At 41.4% G+C, this 18,892-nt stretch overlaps 1 protein-coding gene across 1 annotated transcript in view; it reads right to left on the bottom strand.

The window, feature by feature from the left end:
• Positions 1 to 2,991, bottom strand: part of slc38a10 (solute carrier family 38 member 10) — a 29,846-nt gene extending 26,855 nt beyond the window's left edge. The window contains 2 exon segments of the mRNA XM_034107260.1: positions 2,390 to 2,593; positions 2,808 to 2,991. Of these exon segments, the coding sequence (XP_033963151.1) occupies positions 2,390 to 2,479 (90 nt within the window). The 5' untranslated portion in view covers positions 2,480 to 2,593; positions 2,808 to 2,991.
• Between the last annotated feature and the right edge of the window lie 15,901 nt (positions 2,992 to 18,892).

The following is an 18,892-nucleotide window of genomic DNA, read 5'->3' on the forward strand; positions in this document are numbered from 1 at the left end:
CACACATTGATTATCCTAACATCTGGTAATCTTATTTACAGGTGGGGTGGGTAAGAATGGAGAAACCAGCTCGAGTGCGTAACCGAAAAATCTGTTCCTTCCTTCAGACTTCCTCACAGAGCCCCCCCTCCAACACACACGAACGCACACATGACCAATGAGGGCACGAGATATGTTTGTGCACAGATGGAAGGCTGACAGGCAGGTAGGCCATCCAGTTACTTTAGCCGGCTCAGATGATTGGTCGTGCTTTTTACAGCGCCACGGCTTCCACAGATGACTTTTTTAATGTATTTATTGTCAAAGCATTTAATGCATTCATTGCTATCGGGGTGTTAAGAGCATTCCATGGAATATAACAAGAAGTGTTTCTGAAATCAATTACCTACCCCACCTTTAAATGAGAAAATAATGTCCTCAAATCGAATAAGCATTTGTTTTAGAGTGACTATGATTACATCGTTATGCTCTGGCTTGGATTCAAACTGGCAACCTACTTCTAAATGTCTAAATATATACTTAATTTAGTACCAGGAGGACTAAATGAAGTATAACTATAACACCAGGAGGAAACACATTTGTCAGCTGTAAATTAAAAATACTAAAAACTTAAAAGGTCAATGGATTTCTTGTTAACCTTTGTACACACTTTATTATTATAATATAATACAACATTACATATTGAGAAATGATACGTATGTGTGTTTTTTAACAAATCTATAGCAGAAACACAACAATTTGATCTGTGAAATCTGTGAATTTTCCCAAGTTGTTTTAAGGGTAATCTATCATTTGAAAGAACTGCCACCCCTAACCCTTATCTTCTTTGTTCCTTCTGCGCACAAACACTTACAAATATTGAATTTGCATACACACAGAGGTGAGGAGGCAGGTAGTGACTGAAACACTTGGCAGCAAATAGTTTCCATGAGCACATACTGTGATAACAAGGATACTTCATCAATTATATTTTTGATGACAATGTGACTTTATGAATACCTCTCTATTTTATTTTTGTGATTGGAGGTTAACATTGTGCTCTCCAGTGTTTTACAAAAGGGTACTTCAGCAGAGCTTTTGAGGCACAGAAGTTTTAAAGAAACTAAGATAATGTGTTGAAATGATTTAATGGTGAGAGTTAAAAGAGTCTTGATGAAGTCTGAGAACAGATGGAGATGATGTTAATGTTCAACCAAGCATCCACTGATCTTATGAAGAAGTCGCTAGGAGATAAAAGTAGCACAGTCATTCATTTCCCATCACACTCATATCCTCGTAGAAGAAGAACGCGTAACCCACCAAGGTCAACATGAAGCACACGGTCATCAATGTCAAGCTAACGTTGAAAGCACTTTGTAGAAATCTTTATTCATAGCTTTGTGGTTTTTTGGGAGGTTTTAGTTCCTGATTCTGTTCAATTTTGTTGTGTGTTACTGAAAGTAGTTTTACATAGCCACGTCATGACCAACAACTTTAAGACAGAAATGTTGAAATGTTTTCTAAAATATGCATATTCTCCCTTCAAAAAAGCTAAATATATTGTTTTCAGCTTAAAAACTATAGCTGTTTTATATTGTATTAAACTGAATCTCTTTGGATGCTGGACTGACATAACAAGACATTAAAAGACATAGCCTTGGACTTTGAACTGAGATGTTATGGACCCAGTGTTTAATCAAGAGAATAGTTAGAGGATTAATAATCAGTAATGAAAACTGCTGTTGAATGCAGCCGTTTAAATTGCCCAATAGAATAGAATGCAGTTAATAAAAGCTCTGAATGACAAACTCCCACATTCATACTGCTTACATGTTAATTCAACAACAATGTTGGCTAAAAAAAAGTATATAAAAATGGCATTAGCTAATCTGTATAAAGAAACATGTTGCGGGACATATAGTGCTACTTTGCTCAGTGACAGAATGTAGTAAAGTGCTTCAGTTAACTTTTCAGGTACTAGTACTCGAGTACTTTGGTGGCGTAAAAGTACACTATTTACCTCTGAATTGTAGTGTCTGTCTGTTTACCTTTGTAAAAAGCTAAAAAAATAAGGGGTCTTGCTGCACAGTAACTAATATGTAATATAAAAGTAGTAGAGTCAAAAGTACAAGATTTGCCTTCAAAATGTAGTCAAGTTAAAGTATAAAGATACATACATTGAAGTAAAGTACAAGTATCTCAAGTACAGTACTTTAGTAAATGTACTTAGTTACCTTACACCACTGCTTTTACTTAAGAATTCAAACACAGTACTTCTTCCAGCTGTGCTTTTTACTGAAGTAAAGAAACTGAGACCCCTCTCCCGCCAATGTAAACAGCTAAAAGAGTGGGTCCTGCTTGGCGGAGGGGTTTTGCCGAAGCACCTGTAAACTTCCGCATGTGAACCCACCTGTTTGAAGCAGAAGGGCATGGTGAGCACACTGACGCCCACGATGCTGTTCACCACGTTCATGATGAGACCCCAGTTAGACGCCGTCATGTTGACCGCTCCTCCGTGGGTGAGTGAATCTCAGAAGACACGGAGACAGTGGCTCATTGAAGGCAAAGCCGGGGACTAAAATTAGGGTGTGTGTTTTTACAATGACGTGGCGCTCTAGGCGAAAAAAAAAACACACACACAACACGAGTTAAACATTTGGCACACCTTCAAATGTTGTCCTTATCATGACAAGGACACACAAGGACCGTAAGTAACCGTTAGTGACTTCAGTGTTTCATTAGTAAGTTAGTTAAATTTTAGCTCGAAAGCTAACGGTCGGTAACCATTAGTAACGTCATAGTTGTATTGGTAAATTAGGTCAACTCACCTTTAAAAGTAACTCGTCCTTACGCCATTATCTGTATTTTCCACCCATTAAACCACCATGTACCATTGTAAAAAGAAATCCTCTTTGTGTAAATATAAGCAACAGGTTAATTGAAACTCGGTAAAAAAAAGAAAATAATGACATCCAGCCTGGCTGTATTTTTTCTGAACGCGTATCCAGGAAGTAGAGATGATAGTCAAGGAAGTGAGAAAGAGAACACAACAGCTGGTTTCAGTACTGTGGAAATAGTCAGGCGCCCACTAGTGGTCACACTGCAGTACTGAAAGCCGTGCTTATTGGACATGAGACTTAGAAGTAAACTGATAAATAAATATGTCTATGAAAAAATCCTGAACAAAAAATTAGGCAATAAATAAACAAGTAAATGTAAATAATAATATATATATAACTGAGTTATTATAGTGAAAACATCGTTTTTATTTAAAAAAATAGTTTTGCGAAAGAGCTATTTGTTTTATTACCATTGCATATACCTGTGGGGTTATTAAATAAATAAACAAGCTTGTGATGCAATACATGGATGTAAATATAAATGAATCAATTTAGTGAAGTTAATTAATAAAAGGACCTAATTTAAAAAATGATCAAATTTCATATTTCCACTTTATTTTTTTATTTCAAGGGACGGTTATTAACTAAACAATCATATTTGTGGTTTCATCATTTTCCAAGAACTCACTGTTGTCGTATTTTATACTTGAGCTTTATAAAATAATGTACTCCACTACGTTTTCAAGGCAATGTATGTTCTTTGTACCCTACATTTACATCTGCCAGCTGTGGTTAAGCTGAAGTTACTCACATTTTACATTAAAATAACATTATGATAAGCTCATGAGATACCGTGAAAGGTTCAAATCTGTGGCCTTTTGACCTCTTACAACAACAGTGCCTACTAGGAGCCCTTTGTCATGTTTCAGATGTGTTTGAGTTGCTGTCACTCCCACCAAAGAGTGATTTCTCCACTAAAATGTTCAGATGGTTTCCCTCAAATATAAACACTCAAGGCCTAAAGTGGTCTAACAGAGATAAGTGAACATTTAGTGAATAGAAATGTTTATTTTTCTCTTCTTTCGTACCTAACAATCATCTCACAACCGTCACAACGCATCTTGTGATCCTTTGCATCAGTTACAATCATATAGTAATATATTTCAGTCTCGTCTGTCATCTCTCTGCAGTACTTTTATTTATGTGACACTTTAAGTACATTTTTATGGTAATAGGAAAACTCCTGCCCTTTTGCTTGAACATGATTTTGAATGAAGGTCTTAAACAAAGTTGTGTTGCTATTTTTACTCAACTAAAGTGCCTGATAGCTCTTCCACCCATGACTAACTCTGTAATCACAACAATGCCAGCAGACGTGCATGAATCCTGTTTTTCCAGATGCCACAGAGATTCCCGACAGGAAAGGGAAACAGGGATGCGAGGTGTGAGGGGGGGGGAGACCGAAAGGAAGACTAAAACAGACCAGGCAAATTGTGGATGACGTCAGAGAAAATACTCAGGCCGAGCACCTGAAATGTTGTAGCCGGGTTTATTTCAGTCAGAAGCGAATGCCTGGTGCCCTTTCTGATAGACCACTATTGTGTTGTTTGACCAGGAAGGAGAGCGGGCTTTAAGAGGTGGGGGTTGACCCGGGAGCTTTGCCCCAGCCGGGTCTGCTTTCCCCCGGGGACGGAGGATTTTCAGAAGTTGTGGTGCAGCTTTTCAGACGTGAACGGGGGTTTGAAATTGTAATGATGCATGTGTTTGCAGAAAGTTGTGTCTGATTCAATTGTACATCCTCTCAAGATCATCAGAAACACACTTTAACTGACTCAAATATGAGTAATAAATAATATCAATTAGTACTTATCCAGCACTTAACCCGCCCATAAAGCCGTTTTCTGGCCCTGCCTTTTACGTGAATGATATAAATCAACTTTATTGTCATTACATTTGCGTTTGCATGTGTGTGTGCGTGCATATGTGTGTGATCAGAGAGGTTAAGACAGGAAAACCCTGGCCATTGTGCGCCGGTGACCCCTCAAAATCAATGTGACAGACCGGTTGATTGGCTGGAGGGTCCTGTCTCTCTGCACCTAATCCCTCAAGGTGGACCCTCAGCCAGGCCTGCTGCGACTCTAAGTGTGTGTGTGTGCGTGCATATGTGTGTGTGTGGGTGTATCTGTGCTTGTATGTGTGTCTTTCTGCACCTAATCCCTCAAGATAGACCAAAGGCCACGGGATGGGGTATTAGTGCAGTTACAGGGGGTCAGGCTGGCATGTGTGTGAGGGAGAGTATGAGAGAGCTCGAGTGTGAGCACGACTCCACAGTAGTCCAATTAGGCTGCAGAGTACCTATGTATTTCTATAGGACCCAGTCATGTGCGGAGGTAGTAGTGGGTTTTAGGGGTGGGGTAGGCGGGGGCACATTTTCGGGCAGATTTGGACGGATAACGCAGTCGGAGCGAAATTAGACGCAGGCATCTGGATTTGACCTCGGGCCCTCGCCGTGACCCCGGGTCGCTCAGGGGTCGCGGGGCACAAAGCAGAGCGCTGACCCTGCACAGGTCAAGCATGCGGGCGGCTGAAAGGACGCCTTTGTGGGGGCCTGGCATGCTCACTATTTCCCATGAGCACCAGGGGACCGTGTCTGCCCAGGAAACTGGACCGGAGAGCGGGCCAGACAAGGTGTGTGTGTGTGTGTGTGTGTGTGTGTGTGTGTGTGTGTGTGTGTGTGTGTGTGTGTGTGTGTGTGTGTGTGTGTGTGTGTGTGTGTGTGTGTGTGTGTGTGTGTGTGTGTGTGTGTGTGTGTGTGTGTGTGTGTGTGTGTGTGTGTGTGTGTGTGTGTGTGTGTGTGTGTGTGTGTGTGTGTGTGTGTGTGTGTGTGTGTGTGTGTGTGTGTGTGTGTGTGTGTGTGTGTGTGTGTGTGTGTGTGTACCATAATTGATTTTTGTTTATGTTTCTGCTTGTTTGCCTTTTGATTATCACTGACTGAAGGTCATAGTTTAGCCTGATTTTTATTTATTGCCGTGTCACTTAGCGTGTGTTTGTTTGCATTTTGGAGGCTCAAAACAGTCAGGTATTTTAAAAACAAATCCAACTTCAATTCATGTTTTCACTTCGGTGGAGGGATAACATACTGAGAACACCAACCGCCCATTAGTTTGTACCCTTCCAACAGCAATACTTCTCTCCCTGGATTCTGGAGACACACGGCGTTGTACTCGTGTTCGTGTTCGTGTATCGCTGAGAGAGATATGGCTTGGATTTGTAGGTATGCCTGTGGTCGCCGCTTGTGTACGTCTGTTAGCGCCTCCTTAATGAGCGCATGCACGCTGCCTGCAGTCCTGTGTGTGGCCCTCGGAGAGCAGAGAGGAGCCCTCTGCTCCAGTAATCACATTTAATTACGCAGCAGCATTAGACGGCCGATGAATAGGGTTTTTAGGCCTCTCGCACAGAAATTGGCTGCATCCAGCTGAACATTGCCCACCTTTGTCCTGCCCGTCCCCCTATGTTCTATTAAGACTTTGTCATTTGACCATCAGCAAAGCACTATGGTCGAGCACTAACAACTCCGGACTAATGCCACACATTAAAAAAAGGGAAGGTAAAGGGAACAATAGGCGTTTTCTTGGCTGAACGGCTCACGTCTGCCCCATTAATGAAGCGAATGGACCACACATTACACTCCGTCCACAATTACGTAGCACCTCGGAGCTCAGATAAAGGACGCATAGTCTGGTTCGCTCTGCTTATCTGAGGTTTAAGCTCAAATATGTGGGAGAAGAATTCACTTTGTTAATCTCCAGGGGGGTTCTTACTCTGCGAGATTTTGAAGATGACAACTCGGAACTTAAAGCGTTAATGCTTTTACTTGCTGACGTTCCCAAATAAGGTTTGCATTTGGTTTTAAGGTATTCTGTGTACACGTTGACGGTTATCAAACCGTGTCCTTGTGTATTTGGGCATTATTTGAAAAGCTCACAGCTGACTTCATCAGGAAGTGAATTGAACATGCGGAGTAACATGCGTTAGCTATTACATGCCATTTTATTTTAAATCTGGTATATCATTCTGTTCATAATTGTTATTTTGTTCTCAATCCTTTAAGGGTTATTGTTCATGATGGCAATAATGAATACTTATTTATTGTAATAATTGTATATTATAATATTGAGATTTATTAATAATAATAACAATCTAAAAGTGTAATATCGCACACCGTGACAACGTGATGTTTTCTGGGATGGATTACGAACTACATGTCATACCGTCGCTACCCTTTTCCTAAAGCTTTACTGGCATTTCATTTTGTTTAAATGAAATGATTAGCTGTATTTCATAATCACTCGTCGTGCGTCTTTTGTAATAATAAAGAATTTCTCATTACTTATTCTGTTCAGTGTAACACCCTCTTGGGTTGGAGTTACATGGTGTTGATAAGCCTCTCGCCACGTTGTCTGTTTGTGTGTTTGATTCCTCTCTTGACGGTAAACAAGGCTCACTTTCTGCATTAGTTGTTTTTAGTACACACACACACACACACACACACACACTGAACGCGTCAGAGGTAGCGCCCAAACTGACCATAAATTCTGTATGTTTTTAAACCGCCAGACTCATAAAGAGAAGAGGTGACAGAGCAGCACTGATGGGTCAATACGGCCCACCACACACACACACACACACACACACACACACACACACACACACACACACACACACACACACACACACACACACACACAGAGATACATCACACACAGGCAGTAACATTTGCATCAGAATGCTCTCATATCGTATACATATCTACACACAAACAAGCACATGATGTACAGTATGTAGGGACTCTCAGATGTGTATTAACACACACACACACACACACACACACACACACACACACACAGGGCCGGAGTGCAGTGAATGGTGTGTTTGACTGGAACAGAATGACTGTGGGGATTCATGCTGGCTTTCCTCTATTAAACTCTGCAATAAGGCTCACTGTGTATGGGAGTGCTGATGTTCCCTGCCCACCGCCATGATATACAGCCTGAATATGTGTGTGTGCGTGTGTGTGTGAGTGTGTGTGAATGCATGCTAAACTCTCTACCTGTTCCCCATGATCTATAGCTCCAGGGGATACCCACATATGAACATTTGTGTGCGTTTGTGTGCGTTTAAATCAATGTTTGCGAGTGAGCGTGTGCACATGGGCGTGCAGCTGCATGCTCGGCACAGGTTCTGGGGTTTGGCACTCAGAGGGAGGGAATTCCTTTAGATTCGGACCGAGACAGAGGAGGGTCTCACTGGTGACTCCAAAGTGCTGCAGAACTTGGATGGTGGGGGAGGTGATAATTTACCGTCCGGGCGGGCTGCGGCTAAAGGGGGACTCAGTAAAGTGGTGGGAATGGTCCGGCCCGTATATCTCTCGGTAATTGACGCCGTTGGAGCCCAGAGTTCAGAGCACGGTGTGATCCCAGGTTCTCCTCGGGGCTCCTCCGCTCTGCCAGGAAATCAGGCCTTTCATTTGAAACGCTGCTTTATGTGGCGCTCCGGTGCCAGCAGCATCATTAGGATTTTAGGAGTGGCACTTACCACGGGTCCTCACCCCACCAATATTCAGATTGTTCCTTGCTCTGCTGATTTATCACCGTCACAGACCGAGTAGACGGCAGCCCTCCACAAACCCAGTAAATAGTTCTGTGTGATACAGAAAACTTGTATTAAATGTTTGTGTCTTGAAATGCTTAAGTGCTTTTGTGAGAGGGGTTTCTTTCCCAACCGCAAAGGGATTACAGAGAGGAGACGAAACAGGCAGCCGGTTTGGCGTTGAAATAGTGAGGTGACGGACTCTGGAGGAGGACAGGAGAGGACACTTTGCCACATTTGCTTTTAACTCTGCTGACCATTTCCTGTAAGTAATTATATTTCTCAGTCTTTTGTGAAATCGTACCACACGGAGGCGCAAAGTGCCGTCGAACGAGTACAGGAAGTGAAGGTTTCTGAAGAAAACTGCCCTAAATTGTCTTATTTTGGGCGAAATGTTTTATTTTATGAAGTTTAACGTAGCTGTTGTCATGCTGTCATACGTCTTTTGTTAGACTTGTTTATGATTTCCATTCTGGGATTCCTATAGTTGTAATTTCCCAATATAATGGAGCACACAGACGCAACTAAATTACACCATTTAGGCAGCAATTTCCCAGAGAATTCATTGTGAAAAGTGGAATCTCTAAAATCAATTTTTTATCTGAAAGAAATGTTAAAAAGTCATTAGTAAGAATGTGATGCACTAAAAACAACCAGGATGTTTTTTCTTCAAACGCACCCTGCTCTCAAAAGTGTTTTAATTAAATGAACGTATATTTTGTAATAGACACAAACAATATTCCATTCATCTCGATATGATCATTGTGAAGGCAGATGTTTTATCTTGTAATTTACACTCATTATTAAGTAGTTACACCTTGAGAATGTTCGGGCATAACAATGAAGAAAAGTGATTTACGCAAAGGTCAAAAGTCACATTTGAGCCCCAAAATTAGAAAACGCATTTCACGTCATCACACCCGGATAGGAAAAAGTTGACTGATGATACAAATCTCAACGTACAGCTGCTGTTTTTCTCATCTCCCTCACCACTTGTGTGTGTGTGGATGCAAACACAGCAGATTCCCCCTCATAAACACACACACACACACACACACACACACACACACACACACACACGCACACACGCAAGCAAATAAGACAGACATTCACTTGTCAGCACAAATTATGGTGCGATGTTCACAGTTATGGATGTTATCTCGGTGCAGCAAAATGCAAACACACACCTCGGATTCCACTCGAAAAGCATCACGTTCAAGGATTTTAATTTCAGTTTTTTTTGCGGGGCTCATTCCGCCTTTTACATAGTTTTCCACATTCCTCCCATTTTTTTGTTCTTCCTTAAAGGATATACTATCCTCCTTCCCTCTCTCCCTTTTCACAAGCCTTCCCCGCCTCTACTTGTTCTCCCTTCCTCCTCCTTTTCTTCTGTTCTCATCGAAATTCAGCTGTGTAATTCCCCCTCTCCGAGGACACCATTGATCTCGCCCTTCCTGCATGTTTGAGAAAACCCTGGGCGGGCGAGCAGCGAGAGGAGAAGGACGAAGAGGAGAGAGGAATGACAGAAAGTGAGCCGGAGAGAAACAGGAAGCAGAAAGAGAAAGCTAAAAAGGGGGGAGGCCGAGGAGGAGATCCAGACCCCCTCTATAGTGGCTGGAGAAGAAAGGACACGGGCTTTCCTCGTGATCGCATCTTCCGCCCCTCTTTTTGAAGCTCGGAGACAAGAGAGCAGCTATTTACTGGAGCCGGCACATAATGGCCACTTTTATTTACTTTCCGTCCATTTAGCTTCTGCCAAGGACTCTCTCGTGTTCGGGCCAAAAACAGAAACCCGAGGTGTTTTACAAAGTACCAAAGTCCCCTCCTCCTCTATATCAGAACATCTTTACTCAACACACAGAGGCAACATTAAGTGTTACAGCGAAAGTGAAGAGCCAAAAATAGCTAAATATAAATTAAGAGGAATACATAACCTATTTTCTTTTCACTTTAGTTTTTATTGTTTTCAATCATTCACAAGTCAAAACAGTATACCCACAAAAGGAAAACACAATCCAGGCATTTATACAAAAATAAATACAAAGATAAATACACAAATAAAATGAAAAATGCAGATGGGAGACACATTCTCATTAGTCATCATTTATTACAGTCCCTCTTACAAAGTCAGAAAGAAATGCTTGTCGCTTGTTGGTTCATCAATGTTCTCCTATTTGTCTTCAAATTGTGATGCTTGCACTCTCAGTCGATGTGTCCGTTTTTCCTTTATGTTGATTTCAAGAGGCATGCATGAAATGTTAAAGATAAAATAAATAATTACACAAATTACAATTTATAATAATACACATCCAGTTAGACAACCAAACGTAACAGTATGTATTTTAATAAGTGTAACATGTATAAAATAGTGTGATAGCAGCCAGGTAGTAAAAGTGAAAGTATATTATGTGTATTTATTTCCCCTAAAACAGAAAATCCCAAAGCAGAGACAGAGAGATATGGATCCCCTTCTCAACATGTGGCCACATTTATATATGACCTGCCTTAAGGCTCACACACACACACACACACACACACACACACACACACACACACACACACACACACACACAGACACAGAGATACATCACACACACACACACACACACACACACACACACACACACACACACACACACACACACACACACACACACACACACACACACACTGACATCAGAAAGGTCACCAGCGCTCTGCAGGATGCGGCTGACCCTCTGTCCCGAGGCGAGCCTGGCGACTGAGTTCCCTCCTGACCTTTAGAAAGACTTTCATTGCTACCAGACCTCCAAACTCCAGCAGGGAAATCAGGCCGGAATAATCCATTCGGACAATGTCTGCAAATTGATCAAATGTGCTCCTGCTTGCTTTCTCTTTATGTTCAGCTAATCCTTAAAGCTACAGAAAGTTATTTGTTGAGGGATTTTGTTTAATCCACCAATTTCACACTTTTAAGAAAATCTGCTTTTTTAAATTCAAAATTCCTAGAAAACTATTTTGTGTCACTTTCTTTCGAGTGTGTCCAACAGAATCAATGCCATTAACTAAGAATAGCAGCATTTGTTTACCTTTTGATCATAATGCCACCTATTAAAATAATCCAAATGATTTGTGTGGGTTTTATTGGACAAAGACAAAACACACCCTTCCCAAGCCGGATCTAAAAACTCAAACTTTTGGGAAACATGGTTTCACCGTCTGTGGTGACGTTATCAAGGATGTATCCAGGATTTAAGGAATACTTCGAAAAGTATACACATAAATACTGTCACGAGTAAATTCCCCAAATGCAACCAGAGACCCAAAAAAACCTTATTATGAATGACTTATATTTGAATATTTAATTTATTTGGGCGTTAGTTGTTGTTTGTAAACAAATATGATTATAATTTAAATGTCCACATGGACGGTAATAAAAATGTGTTGGATATTCTTAAATGTTTATCCAGTTATTGTTGGCTGAATTATAGTCACATTTTATTTATATATGCTGGATTTAATTAGAATATCATAGTTTCAATTGTACAGCACTAAGACTTCAAATTCTCAAGTAAAATAAAATGGTACATTATATGAGTGTCCTCAGTGTAAACAATCTGGACACTTTAAAAGATTGAAACAATTCATTTATTTCCTTTTTGGAAACATGTTGAAACTCTTATAGTGATGATAGTTCATAAAGTAGGACATCCTGGCACAGCTGCCTTCAAATATCCACACTAAAATCTTCACCAGGACCATTTGACATCCAAACATTTACTTTAACTCTGAAAACCTGCGTAATATTTTCATGTCTCCAACTCGAGTCACGCCACGCAGTTCCTCATCCCTCTCCGACTCATCGGACTCTTCACTTTGTGAAACGGCATCCGGTCCCGCTCTTTGCACCGGGCTTTGTTTTCCCTTTTTGCAAAACGAGAAGCAGTTTTCTCTCAAATGAATCTCACAAGGGTCCGATCACAAGACGGAGCAGCCTGTGTGTCTGCTGACAGCGTGGTGACGGACCCCCCCCCCCCCTCTCACCTCCTTCTGACACACTCACAAAGATGGCTGAATTATAGTCAAATTAAATGTATACATGCTGTATTTAGTTGATGTCAGTTTCAATGCATCGCACTGAAACTTCACATTCTCAAATAAAATACAAAGTGCATTATCTGAGTGTCCTCTGTGTAAGCAATCAGGACACTTTACTACATGTATGCGTTATATTACTTCCTTTTTTCTTAATTCTATTTGCAAAAAATGTTCAAAGTGCTTTTAGTGATAGTTCACAAAGTAGGAAATCCTGGCACAATCTATTCACCAGGACACGTTGACAGCCGAACATTTACTTAAACTGTGATAATCTGCGTAATATTTGTATTTCTCCAACTTTAGTAATCCTTGATCACATCATAGCCTCGTTGCCTTAAAACAAATACGCCGCCACATCAAGACCATCCCTCATTTCTGCAGTCACTACCCTCCTCAAACACTAACCCTACTTCCTTTTAAAAGAATGATGTGCTCTCTGTAGCATTTCCTACACACACACACACACACACACACACACACACCCACACACCAGGCTTTGCACCAAAGGCTAACATCTGCAAGGGATTTGTACAGTGAGATGATACTCAATAATAAATAATGTGAACATTTGAAACTCATTTCAGCCCCCCTCTGTGTGACCCCAAACAAGGTCGTGTGTGTGTGTGTGTGTGTGTGTGTGTGTGTGTGTGTGTGTGTGTGTGTGTGTGTGTGTGTGTGTGTGTGTGTGTGTGTGTGTGTGTGTGTGTGTGTGTGTGTGTGGTGTGTGTGTGTGTGTGTGTGTGTGTGTGTGTGTGTGTGTGTGTGTGTGTGATATGACGAATCCCAGAATCCCACAGGTGTTCCCAATTCCCGCTGAGACCCCGCCTCGGTGTCCCCTCTCTCACCCTTCACCGTTTCCCCCTTTTAAAGAATAAGAAAAACTCTCCATCAAATCTCACCTCCTCTGCCGGGTTCGGATCAGACGGATTCCCCTTTAATTGGTTCAGTTGATCGGAATCAGATGCACAACCCTGTTCTGCTCCACACTGCCTCTTTTTAAATCTGCACAGCTCTCCACTTAATAGTATTTGTCATATTTTACAGTTTCTCACATATTTGTATTTTGTGTTAATATTGTCTGTACTTTTTAATTTGTTACAATAGTTGTTTTAATTTTATTAAAGTACTATTTTCTGCTCCTTCCTTTATTTCTTTCTGTGTCTTAGTATGCAGCCTTTACAGTCATGGAATATAACTGTACATTTAATCAAGTACTGTACTGAAGTAGATTTTAGACGTTCCATTTGTTGCTATACTTTGTACTTCTACACCGTTATTGTGAGGTGAAAAGTGTACTTTTACTCCACTACATTTATTTAATAGCCTACCTTTAGTTACTTTGCAGATTTGGATTAAGTAATTGTGAAATATAATCAACTCTTAAATAAGTCTTAAGTTACAACTGGAGTAAATCCACAAGCTACCCTGCAGTATACAAAGTCATTCAAACTAGCTGCACCTTCACCAGCTTTGAGAACACTTTAATTATCAATCATTAAACATATATGTTATTCTGAAATGGACCAATCTGCACGATGACTACTTTTACTTTTGGTACTTTTAGTATATTTTGATGCCAATACTTTTCTACTTTGAGTAACATAATGAATGCAGGACTTTTATTTGTAACTGAGTATTCCTACACTCTAGTAGCCTACTTGTACTTTGACTAAAGATCTGAGTACTTCTCCCACCTCTGACCATTTACACCAAAGCAAATTCCTCGTATCTGTAATTCCGATTCTGATTCTGATATTTTCATGAGGGTGTGTGGCCACTAGGGGAGGCTGTGGTTCATCCTTTTCTTTCTGTCGTTTCCCATAAAACAACAGCAGCTGATCCCGCTGGTCAGGGGTCAGCTGGGCCTTCGGAGGGAAGCAACGCAGCGTTCCAGTTGAGCTGATTCAGGATTGAACAGAAAAAACGAAAACCTGCGGAGAGGAGGTGTGAAGTCTGATATCTGACGGAAGATGTGACTCTTCATCTGTCCTCCTCCTCCTCCCAGCCTTTGACCTCCTCCTCCTCCTCCTTTCTCCTCCTGGCCTGTTGCATATTTAGTTGTTGTCATGGCAGCAGCTGTTTGTTTGAAAGCATGACGGGATCATCTGTTATGTCACCTGACCTCGCTCTGAACCCACACACACAATTGCAGTGTGATGTCATCTCAAAACAAGACACCTTTAACTTAAAGCATCTTCCTGTGTGTGTGTGTGTGTGTGTGTGTGTGTGTGTGTGTGTGTGTGTGTGTGTGTGTGTGTGTGTGTGTGTGTGTGTGTGTGTGTGTGTGTGTGTGTGTGTGTGTGTGTGTGTGTGTGTGTGTGTGTGTGTGTGTGTGTGTGTGTGTGTGTGTGTGTGTGTGTGTGGAATGTAGAGAGGCGGACGCTCAGCTGTGTGTGTTTTTGCATTATTTTACGTCGGAGAGGATGGGGGAGAAAAGGAAGGAGGGAGGGAAAGGTGGCATGTGATGTGTATGTCACTTATGAGGGGAGGAAAAGGGGGGAGTAAATCTGACCCTGTAACACACCCCCGATACACACACACACACACACATTCTCGCAAAAAGCAGCACACCTTCACATCTGGTTTGGCCATCGGTCCCATTCTCGTTCATTGACGTGCCCCTCCTCCAACACACACACACACACACACACACACACACACACACACACACACACACACACACACACACACACACACACACACACATATACACATTAATTCTCCCTGTAGAGCTGCTGCTCCTCACCCCTTTCTCTATCACTGGCAAAGTAAACCCACCATGTGAGGATGATGAATGGGCTATCCTGCACCGGAAGCACACGTTAGAAACCCCCTGCTTCTCACACACACACACACACACACACACACACACGCACACGCACACAGGAATCTTGCTTTCTCTCACCCTCACTCCTCTCTTTCTCTCCTGTTGACCTCATAAGCCTCCTTCCTTCCTGGTCGACACATCTGCCCTCCCCACACGCACGCACACACACACACACACACACACACACACACACACACACACACACACACACACACACACACACACACACACACACACACACACACACACACACACACACACACACACACACACACACACACACACACACACACACACACATCAGGATCCTGTGTGTGTGCGTGTGTGACTGACACAGAGAGCGCAGTGTCTTGTCGATGGTGTCCATTGTCGTACACACACCTGCAGGTCTCGTAGATGCCTTTAAATAGTCGTGTGTGTGTCTGTGTGTGTGTGTGTGTAGTAAAGAACAATGAAAAGCCACAAATTCATAATATTTCCCTTTATTTAAAAATGTTAGGCGTTTTTTTATACAAACAACACAATTGAAAACATAATCCATGCAGCATTACACCCGTTTAGAATTGCAAATGGAATATTTCACCCGTCTCTTCGGCAGCTATAGACATCACATGTGTATCTGACCTGAGGGAGTCTGAAATCAGCCAGGGGAAATGTTGAAACTCCAGGTGGTCCACGAGCAATTAAATAAAGCATAATTTCTTTAAAACACACACACACACATGTGAGAGAAAGAGGCAGCAGATAGAGAAGGTATAGCATTGTGTTTCTCCACAAAAAAGGAGAAAGAAACGAGTTTCATTTGCTGTCAAAACATTTGTAGTGGAATTAAACATATGGATGCCACAGGCAAAGTGAGGGCTGGAATATATTAGAGCTGCACGATGTTACACTAACCCTCCAGTATCTTACACTGCTCCCAGAGATTAATGGAATAAAGAGGAGATGGAGGGAGGGGGGGGGGAAGAGTGAGTGAGTGAGTGAGTGAGTGTGTGTCTGTCTTTCTCAGGCCACTGCAGAAAATCAATATTTATCCATGATACACAGCTCTGGTTGTTGGCCGTATATACGCATACATATCCCCCCACACCCCCACCATCAAAACCTAAATATTAGCCGCCCTGACACGCCATCTGACTCCTGCGTTAATTAGACACGTCTGTTTGGAATTGTAGTATTTGATTTGTTGACAAATCCTCAGTTTTTTTTGTCATTTTTAGACTAAAACCAAACCGTCTGCATGGATTTTACACACCCTGCTGCAGAGTGTCATTCATCGCTTTAAAGGATATTTTGCTCTCCAACATGCTGGTGTCTGTTAAAAAAAAAAGGGAGCATAATACTGCATCGATTTTCCTGTTCTATTAAATTAGTGTGTTTCAGCACGGCGGGATAATTGGGAAAGGCTTGTATGAGAAACATTCAGCGTGGAGAGAGAGAGGAATGTGCAGATATGTTCACAAATGAATAGTGGGCTTGTTGTTTTATGCCCTCAGTGAGGAGAGAATTGAACTATGCGTTGAATGTCTCAAAGGGAATAGAGCCCGCATGGTGGGAGGAAGGGGAACTCGGATACACTCGTTGATTCTTTAATATCTACACGCTTTTTGAAAATGGATAGAAAAACGCTGCTAACCCAAAAAGAAGTCATCACGGTGGTTTCCCTCTACCTGGCATCAGTGATACCGCTCGCTGTGATGTGAGTCATCAGGGGTTTCAGCGGTCTCCACGTGTTTACACACTCGGCAGGTGAAATCTATTATTTTACATGAATGTAGTTTTTAAGCAGGCGTGTGGAGTCCAGCCTTTATTATGATTTATTATTCTCCCACATATGAAACCCTGTCTTGCTTGTGAGTGGCATTACGGGTGCAATAGAGAAGTGACTTTTTATTTGAGCTATCTGACGATCAAAACAGCGAGAACATTGAAATGCATTGACTGATCTTGCAGAATTGGCAATCAGAGATATACAGAATAGTCATTTTATATAAGTATAAATATGTTCTGCATGTTTGTACTTTAGCAGCCTTCTATATTTATTGTATATATTCTGTATTAATGTAATACACTAGTCGTTAAAAATATTGTATGCATTAGAATTGACTAAAGCAATAGGTAGTTTTGACTTTGCAATTAGTTAGGTTAACCCATTATTGCATTAGTGTTGCATTGACCCTCAAGGGGGCTTTTTTTTAATGTGAAAATGTCAAAATATGGTCTTTTAAATGTTGCGTTATGTTTAAAATTGGACATCGGTCAATTAATGCTCTTGTAACAAAAAGATACACTATAATCTGGAAGATACTTGCATTATGTGAACAGGACCATGAGGCAGTTAAACCAGATCAACCCTAATAAAATTAAAGTTTTAATAAGGGAGTTAAATATATTTAATCTAATCTTCAAATCATCATGTATCATCTGGATGAAAGCTCTTAATTTGGACGGTTTAACGTTCACTTCTCACCACATAACTGCGTGGTTTAAGGTAATGATTGTAAATATGTTTTATAGGTTTTTGAAACTTTTTCAAATGCATGGTTTAGTTCTCCTCGCTGCTCCAGAGGCTTGTAGGTAAAGAGCCTCCCCCCCACCTCCTCTCTCTGTTTGTAATTATTGTTTACACTGTTTACTACTCAAGCATCTTTTGGCCATGTACTAATTTCACGCTAGACGGCCACAAAATTATTCAGCATTTTCAGCAATAAGTGAAGTCGTAGATACATTTTTATTTGGCTGCCAACGTCCTCTCTCGTGGGTAACAATGTGGCAATTTAGCCCATGTAGCAGTTTGACCTTAAACACACCGCTTTTAGAGACAAACCTGGTTATTTAAGCAGGAATTTCCAAACAAAGGCGCAGACAGACGCTTGCCCCTCCTGGACTAAATTTGGTAAATGTGAAAGCCTATGCATATTTGACATAACGATTCTGCCTATTATTGCAATTTCAGAGATCCTACAGTGTGAGAACAACGACCAATTTATCATTCATTGCGGTAAATCGCAGCGGAGACCGCATTTAATTGAGTTTGTATTGTATTTCGTAGCTGGGTGCCTTCTCGCTATAGGGTGGGGGGTTCTCCCTCAGGCCATCCCAGTGCAGCGGGGGTGAGAGGGGTTTGGGGTGAGGGAAGGGGGGGGCCACCTCACCCCTCCTCCCCTCAGCTCCGCCTCTGTCTTATACCAAACAATCAACTGGTAGCCAAAATGGGCATCTTTCATGTAAAGTGAGGCTGCAGACACACATTGTGTTCTCTAAAAGTAGTTTTAAATTATAGTAAAAAAGTAAACCTCCATCAGGAAGTTAATTGTGGGTCCAAAAAAAGCATCAACTTGTGACCATTTCCTCATTCAATTGGAGTTGTATTAGTTGAGGTGAAGAAACCAGGTTTATTTAAAGAGCCTGGAGGAAGAAATACTCAAGTAAAAGTAGAAATACTACAGTGTAAAAATACTCTCCTACAAGTAAAAGTCCTGCATTCATAAGCTGTACAAAAGTATTGGCATCTAAATAT

The sequence above is a fragment of the Pseudochaenichthys georgianus genome, chromosome 19, assembly GCF_902827115.2.
Source record: "Pseudochaenichthys georgianus chromosome 19, fPseGeo1.2, whole genome shotgun sequence".
In the NCBI taxonomy this organism is placed as follows: domain Eukaryota; kingdom Metazoa; phylum Chordata; class Actinopteri; order Perciformes; family Channichthyidae; genus Pseudochaenichthys; species Pseudochaenichthys georgianus.